Source organism: Wasmannia auropunctata, unplaced genomic scaffold (assembly GCF_000956235.1).
Source record: "Wasmannia auropunctata unplaced genomic scaffold, wasmannia.A_1.0 LD336106.1, whole genome shotgun sequence".
NCBI classification, from domain to species: Eukaryota; Metazoa; Arthropoda; class Insecta; order Hymenoptera; family Formicidae; genus Wasmannia; species Wasmannia auropunctata.
Genome location: NW_012026784.1, coordinates 2,503,137 through 2,511,807, shown reverse-complemented (window position 1 = coordinate 2,511,807; position 8,671 = coordinate 2,503,137). Strand labels below are relative to the sequence as shown.

Here is an 8,671-nt window from a genome sequence, read left to right as displayed (position 1 = left end):
TCAATATCACAAATTAAATTGACAAGTAATTTAATAAGATATTTTTACATTATATGCATCTTAAAATATTTTAAAAAATTTATTGTGAAAAATATCAGCTGAATCGCGTTTCAAGATCAAAAATTTAATTGGCGCGTAGTTTATAAAATTGGATATGTATATATAAATTTATTTGGAAATATTAACCACAAAGCTGAAAGTTCATATCGAAAAGGCTTTTGTTTTCCTAATTGCATTTTTATATATCAACCTAGTGTTATTGTTGCTTTTATTAATATTAAAACAAAAAATTACATTTTAAATTATTTTGACTGATCTTGTTTCAGTATTAAAAAAGTAACGGAAAAGTAACAAATCGTTATTTTTTAAATAACGGTAACGATGACGAGTTATTTTGAAAAATTAGTAACTAGTAACGGTAACTAGTTATTTTTTTAATTCGATAACGAATAACAATAACTAGTTACTTTTAAAAAGTAACTTTCCATTGCCTGCAAGTGACTTGCAAGTATGAGATGTAAACGCGTATTAATGTGCATTATGTTTGTGTCATATATATATGTTATCTCTGCTTCTTTACTTCCCTTCTCTCTCTCATTACAGAAGATTTATTATACCATGGTCTTTGACCATGAGCAAAAATGTGTAGAAAACATAGTCGATTTTTTAGTTTCAAATCAGTCGCGTTCGAGTACGTGCGTCACGCACAACGTCAATTTCCGATAACATATAAGTGCGTAAAGTATTTATCGTCAGAAAATGTGAGGCAATATACATATATATGAATTAACTCATCATCAAATATAGGTACATTAAATCACGACCAATTACAATTAAGAGAATCATTTTCATAAACTCTCATTCTCTCTTTTATTTTTAAAATAATTTAGAAAAAGCTTTGAGACATAGTGAAAGTAATCAAAATTTTGCAAGATGAATGTACTGCAACGTTAAGGTGCATTTCAGATCCTACAAAGAAAAGCGGACAACGTTTGGTAGGCGACGTAGCTTACCAGGAAGCTGCTAAAATAGCTTCGTACATTACACCGGTACCAGGCGGCGTTGGGCCGATGACAGTAGCGATGTTGATGAAAAATACCGTGATATCCGCACAAAGGTCGGCGCAGAAGCTCCTCAACGTCCAATGGAAATTACGGACACTTAAACTGAATCCCGTGAGACCCGTGCCGAGCGACATCGATATCTCCAGAAGCCAGGAGCCAAAAACGATCGCTGTGCTAGCCGATGAAATCGGACTGCTGCCGAACGAGTTTAGCCCTTACGGCAGCAGGAAGGCTAAAATCGGCCTCAGCGTGCTGCAACGACTGAAGAATCAACAAAATGGAAGGTACGTCGTGGTGGCGGGTATCACGCCAACGCCGTTCGGCGAAGGAAAGAGCACGACTTCCCTCGGATTGGTGCAAGCACTAACGGCGCACAGAGGCATCAATTCTTTCGTTAACGTTAGACAACCCAGCCAGGGGCCTACGTTCGGCGTCAAAGGAGGTGCTGCAGGAGGAGGGTATTCGCAGGTACGATGAAAAGAGAAAAAGTGAATTGTCGAATTTTTGGATCCTCGAATTCTGAGGCTAAACTGTGTGCCAAATGATACCTTATAATGAGATATTAATTATAGAGAAGTTTCAAGTGATGTGACAATTGTTATCAGAGTTGGAAAAGGGGGAGAAGGATGAAATCAAAGTTCGTTAAGGAATTATCACAGATGCGAGGTCCGGTATTTTAAGAAGGTTGATCGCAGTTTTACGTAAATGACGCTCGTTTTGAATGTAAAAAAATCGAGTTTTCGCGTAAAGAGACGCAGAGAATAGAAAGTTACTTTTTAAAAGTAACTAGTTATCGTTACTCGTTACAGAGTTCAAAAAATAACTATAGTTACCGTTACATAGTTACTAATTTTTAAAAATAACTCGTTATCGTTACCGTAACTTTTTTAATGCTGAAACAAGATCAGTCAAAATAATTTAAGATGCAATTTTTTATTTTAATATTAATAAAAGCAATGACACTAAACTGATATATAAAAATACAACTAGGAAAATGAAAACCTTTTCGATATGAGCTAGAGTTTTCAGCTTTGTGCTTAATATTTCAAAATAAATTTATATATACATATTCAATTTTATAAACTACGCGCCAATTAAATTTTCTTGAAACGCAATTCAACTGATATTTTTCACAATAAATTTTTTAAAATATTTTAAAATACTAATAATATAATGTAAAAATATCTTATTAAATTACTTGTCAATTTAGTTTGTGATATTGATTGACTTGCATTCTTGAGATGTCATAAACCAATTACAGAGCCATATTAATATTTGAAGACATTATTTAAAACAGTCTTAAAATAAGAGTAAATACTAACTAAAAACTGAATATACATACGAAAATTTTGTCATAAATACAGAAAGTTTAAAATACAAAAAGTAACGATAAAACTAACTGTATAATTCGTTATCGTTACCGAAAAAATATAACTATTTTTTTCTTTATAGATACTTTTTCTGATAACGGCGTTATAAAAAAAAAGTAATTCTAACGGGATAACGGCGTTACAAGTAACGAGTTACTTCCAATCCCTGAAGAGACAGTAATAAAGTGATCCCCCTCCAGCTGTGATAACAATTGTCACCTCGACCTGAAAGTTCTCTGTGATTAATATCTCATTATAATAAGGTACTGTTTAGCATGCAGTCCTACAGTCCCAAAATCGAGGGCCCAAAAAAAAAAACAGGAGAAAAAACCACCTTTTTTGGGTCACTCTTTCTTCAGATTGCGATACTACCATTATATACCCAACATCGGCTTTATTGTGCAGGTCATACCCATGGAGGAATTCAATCTCCACTTAACCGGAGACATTCACGCCGTTAGCGCCGCGAATAATCTTATGGCGGCGCAAATCGACGCGCGATACTTCCACGAGTCGACGCAGAGCGATAAAGCTCTATACGATCGGCTGGTGCCGACTATCAAGGGCGTCAGGAAGTTCTCGAAAATCCAGCTGAGGCGGTTGCAAAAGCTCGGCATCACGAAAACCGATCCGAACTCGTTAACGGAGGAAGAGCAACGTCGATTCGCAAGGCTTGACATCGATCCGGAGAACATCACGTGGACGCGAGTGGTGGATATTAACGATCGGTTTTTGCGCAAGATCACCATTGGTCAGAGTTCAACTGAGAAAGGCAAGACAAGAGAGACCTCGTTCTGTATTTCCGTTGGGTCCGAGATAATGGCAATTATAGCATTGTCAACCAGTGTCGAGGATATGAAAAGACGGCTTGGTAATATCGTTGTCGGATTTAGCAAGAGTGGCGAGCCTTTAACTGCTGAAGATTTTGTACGTATAATTTAAAATTATTATATGTATATATATATATATATATATATGTATATATATATATATGGAAAATTATCTAAATTATTTACTCTCGATATTATTATTATTTATATAAAGCAGCGATTATTATCTATCTTGTTAAATTTCATACATAAGTATTTTAATATAATTTTATCGATTTAAAGTATAATTAAATTAAGTTACAATTTTACATATAGACACGCATTCACAATGATCTTGATAATTTCGCATAACAAAAACAATTTGCGGCTTGTCCGGCTTGTCTAAATATCTATTTAATCCGCAGGGTATGACGGGAGCAATGGCGATTCTGCTAAAAGAAGCTATAGAACCGACACTTATGCAATCATTGGAAGGTACGCCGGTAATGGTGCACGCCGGACCGTTCGCCAATATAGCCCACGGATGTTCATCCATTCTCGCTGACGCTATTGCCCTAAAATTGGTCGGACCAGAAGGTATCGTAGTGACGGAAGCCGGATTCGGTTCGGATATCGGCTTGGAAAAATTCTTCGACATCAAGTGTCGTACTTCCGGACTCGTACCGAATGCCGTCGTACTCGTGGCGACTATCCGAGCATTGAAGATGCACGGTGGCGGACCACAGGTAACGACCGGGGCACCGTTGAAGAAAGAATACGTCGAAGAAAATGTCGAACTTGTTAGAAAAGGCCTGCCGAATCTGCAAAAGCACATCAGCAATGGTTTGAAATACGGCATGCCCGTAGTTGTTGCCATCAACTCTCACAGGTGTGTGTTTTTCCCTTACAAATAAATGGCAAAAGCTGAATAATCGCGTACGCTAATCTTGAAGAGTATTATTAAGTATAATAATTATTAATTATATATTTATATAATTATATTATAATAATTATTAATTGTAATAGTTAATTAATTGTATTGTGCGAATATCTATAACGAACGCTAATCTTGAATGAGTGTCATTTAATTGTCATTCATACGAAATTTTTGTTGTTCTCATTTTATAAATTTTTGCATTAGCTAAGAGCCTTAAGATGCGCTAATTAAAAATGTTTTATAATAGTTTTTATTTCACGATGATTTAATATCATTCTTATGTAAATTTTTCGTAAAGAAAGTGAATACGAATTATAGTATTTGAATATTAATATAATAGACAAAATCACAGATGAGTATATGTATGTCAATCTTTCAGTACCGATACTCAAGCGGAGCTACAACTCGTTAGGCAAGCAGCCTTGGAGAGCGGTGCAACTGATGCAGTAATATGCACTCATTGGGCCGACGGCGGGGCTGGCGCTGCAGCTCTCGCGGATGCAGTGATAGCCGCTACCGAAAAAAATAATAATTTCAAGCTGTTGTATGATCTCGAGGATAGCATCGAAGAAAAAATTAACAAGATTGCTAAAGAGATATACGGTGCTGGCCAAGTTGTTTTCGCGGAAAAGGTAAACAAAATATTGTCAATATTATTAAAAATATCCGGAATTATATGTATTCCAATAAAGAAAGTAATTTTATTAATATCGTCTATATGTGTTTGTATCAACGCGATTTTTCTTTGACAAAATAATTATATCTGTTAATTATATCGTAAAGAACTTGTAACATGCTACGTTAAGTATGACTGACATTTTGTGTATCATGACAATTATTGTAATATATAAATTTGTGCCATTCATTACAGGTGCAGAAACGGATCGAAGAGTACAACAAGTTAGGATATAACAAACTTCCGATATGTATGGCGAAAACATCGAATTCGTTAACCGGAGATCCAGCTATCAAAGGTGCACCAACCGGTTTCACCCTTCATATTACAGATATATTCGCTTCGATCGGCGCCGGATTTGTCGTGCCCATGGTGGGAGAGGTGAATGATTTTTTTTTCAATTATATATGCAATTAACAATAGAAATATACTAACAAGTAATTTTCACGTTATTTTATAATATATTTTAGATCATGATGATGCCCGGACTTTCGACTAGACCAAGTATCTACGATATGGACTGGAATAGCGAAACAGGAGAAATAGAAGGCCTATTTTAAATTAAATCTCTATTTTTGCACAGCGGAAGAAACATTTTCGCAATATCTGTATTAATATAATTTCTGAGAAAATTTACATATCAATATATATAATTGCACTCAATATAATCGCTATAATCAATGCCAATAAATTTTTTTGTACTCGAGAAGCTTACAATCTTTATTATTTATGTACAGCATGATAAAACATCCTGTTAAAATAAATATATAATACGTACATTGCAAGTGTACTATCTCAACAAGTTTGTACATTGATAAAAAGAGCGCGAACTATTACAAGCTTCGACATACTGTCATACATATAAAAGTGTACATGTCATTTCACCTTCATAATAGCACGCAATTTCGCGGATCGCGATCTCGGATTTGCCTCAATCTCCTCAGCCGTGGGCGTCAAGACATGCTTGTGCATCATCTTCCACGGTGTTTCTGTCAATCTCTTGACTTCTTCTATATCGAACATCTTACCATGTTGCGCATATTTCAACGCCACGGTATTAGCCACGTTGTCCGTTATGTTTCCAGATATATGCCTCTTGACTATGGTATCCTCGAGCGAGTGAAAGGAGATAGTTATCAAACGGCCGGACGGTTTCAAGTACACTTGCGCGAGAAGTATGCCGTAATTGATTTCATTTAACTCGTTATTAACGAAAATTCTAAGCGCCTGAAATGTTTTCGTGGCGCTGTGCGCAAATCTACCGAGGCTATCCCTCCTGATCTCACCGCCCAGAACGGACTCTATCAGCTGCGCCAATTCCCTCGTTGTCTCCAACTTTCTAAACATATACCTGGCTTCAACAATGGCACGTGCAATTCTCTTGGCGCGCCTCTCCTGTCCGTAAATTTTTATAATGCGTGCCAAATCCTCCTCCGTCGCCCTCTCCACCACGTCCGCGGCAGTGAGCTGTCCCGGGTATCGAGATCCGTCCATTCTCATGTCCAACGGTCCGTCCTTCGACAACGAGAAGCCCCTGTTCGCCACGTCAAATTGCATTGACGAGCAGCCGAAATCGAACAAAATGCCGTCCATACTATTTTTCCTAACGCCGTGTTCTTCAAGTAGCTGCGGCAATTCGGAGAATTTACCCAACAAAGGAACTACCCGCCCTGGATACCGCTGCGACAAGTTCTTCGCGTACTCGTACGCCAAAGGATCTCTATCTAGCGCGAATATTTTTATATCTGGCGAACGTTCTAACAATTTGGTGGCATGTCCACCGACACCAAATGTCATGTCTATATATGTCTTGCCTGGCGAGGGAGCCATGTGCGTCAGCACTTCCTGTGCCATGACGGGCACGTGAAGACTCCTGTCGGAGCGAACATCGCATTTAAAACTACATCGCCTCACATCGAATGAGCGTAGGAAGCCACCTTTCGCTAACAATGAGTGTGCTCTGTCGACGAAACAAAATCTATTCCTGTTAAACCTAATTGCAAAGTACGCGAGTTTAATCCCTGGCATTTCTTAACGATATAGTATTCCTTATCGTTGAATAAACTGTACGAAATATTCCCTTGTCCTCCTGCTTCAAGTACTCCAACATTTCCGGAGTCAACGCCAAGTTGCACTGCTCCCTGTTCAGCCCGCTCGCGGTGCTCGACAAGGAGCGCTTATAAATTTGTCCATAATAATTCGACGAAAGCCGATTCAAGCTTGAGTAATACCGATTACACTGCTCCGGATTCGGCTGGACGGTGGCTTCGCCTTTCGCAAACGCGGTCTTCAACTGGTCACGAATGTGCTGTCCCAGGTCTCTGAAAAATCATCGGATCAAATAGATAAACAGACGGAGAGAGAGAGAGAGGTTTTGACACGCCGCGCAAAAGTTAATGGTACGATAAATACACTGTACGTGTTCCTCATCGTTGAAAGCTTCAATATGATAAATTACTCTAACCTAACTGATGACAGCAAATGCCAATACGTTATCAATGACCCATGACCAATGATCGTTGTATTCGAAACAATTACATGTACGATACTTCGCCTGGCGTCATATCGTAATTTACCTGCCAGCTTTGCTTTTGTCCAACGGCCACGATTCCAACAGTCTCATAAAACTCTTATAATTGCCGGCCATAACGACGTCCGTTCCGAGTGCAACGTGCAACACGATGTTTCTCACATGATAACGAAACTTATTCATTGTAATTTACCCAATCGATCACTCGCAGGGCAGACCTACCGACTGTGAATAAGTTGAATAATATTTTATAATTTAACCGCGGCCGGTGATGTTATTCACTTAAAAATTTTAATTTTATACATATACATATATATATGTATACAAATATATATATATATATTTATATGTGCTAATGCGCTAATGCTGCATACAGCTAACTTATCGTAATTAAATCTCGTTACCAATCGAATATATGTGACGTAGCTATATATAGCTTATACTATAAATAATATATAATTAGAAAAAGAACGTGCAATATATTCCGTGGACACGTAGCATAAAATTAAATTAAATAATTTATGTAATATCATCGACGAAATACTGAAAAATCGTCATGCCTTGGCAAATTTTCGTGTTGGCCAAAGGACCCGGAGGATCCGGAGGTAATTGCAGAGTGTCGATGTTATCGACTTTTAACATAAATTTGCGATTTACTTGAATAATACATTATTAAAATTATGATTTTTATTATATAAATGCTTTATAAATAAGTATGATTACTTATAATGCTATAATATCATATATATTGCCGCAAAATTACTTTTTTTCCAACTGTTTTATCATCTCTCTAGATAATCAAACAAGGATGGTATAACAATAAAGTTTTAAATAAAATTAATTATTATTAGCAAGATATAATACAAATTAATTACAATGTGCATACATATCTAAAAAATATTGATCTAATAATAAATCGTTAAATTAATATTTTATTATTGATTAATTGATTAAATTTTAGCAATTACTAAACAGCTACTCCCGTAAGAGTGTCGGTCTTTAATATAGTATCTCATCGGTGATAATATAGAACAAAATTGAAAACTATGTGTGGATATGTTATCCGCCTCAAATATCTGTGGCCATCTGTAGCTACAATGGCTACATATATATATAATTCAACGCGACATGTATGTACACTGAACAGCAATAATTCGAAGGGTCATAGAAGAGTGGTGAACTTACCGACGTTGGGTCGATAAAAACGAATCCTCGCATACGGAAATTCGGAAAAGACATTAGCAATAATTTTATTTTAGACAATGAATAATACATAACCGATTTT

General features: G+C 36.7%; 2 protein-coding genes across 4 annotated transcripts in view; one reads left to right on the top strand and one right to left on the bottom strand.

Moving 5' to 3' along the window:
- The window catches only part of LOC105452350 (C-1-tetrahydrofolate synthase, cytoplasmic), a 9,795-nt gene extending 4,233 nt beyond the window's left edge, over positions 1 to 5,562 (top strand). For all 3 annotated transcript variants that reach the window (XM_011693370.1, XM_011693379.1, XM_011693389.1), the window contains exons 7-12: positions 967 to 1,532; positions 2,840 to 3,361; positions 3,669 to 4,132; positions 4,560 to 4,812; positions 5,052 to 5,237; positions 5,327 to 5,562. In XM_011693370.1, the coding sequence (XP_011691672.1) occupies positions 967 to 1,532; positions 2,840 to 3,361; positions 3,669 to 4,132; positions 4,560 to 4,812; positions 5,052 to 5,237; positions 5,327 to 5,416 (2,081 nt within the window). In that variant the 3' untranslated portion in view covers positions 5,417 to 5,562. The remainder of the gene's footprint in view (positions 1 to 966; positions 1,533 to 2,839; positions 3,362 to 3,668; positions 4,133 to 4,559; positions 4,813 to 5,051; positions 5,238 to 5,326) is intronic.
- Positions 5,411 to 7,558, bottom strand: LOC105452363 (probable methyltransferase-like protein 15 homolog). The gene is made up of 2 exons (XM_011693402.1): positions 7,433 to 7,558; positions 5,411 to 7,177 (listed from the first exon to the last, which is right to left on the bottom strand). Exon 2 carries the CDS (start codon positions 6,882 to 6,884, stop codon positions 5,733 to 5,735), a length of 1,152 nt encoding a protein of 383 aa, XP_011691704.1. The 5' UTR covers positions 6,885 to 7,177; positions 7,433 to 7,558; the 3' UTR covers positions 5,411 to 5,732.
- Between the last annotated feature and the right edge of the window lie 1,113 nt (positions 7,559 to 8,671).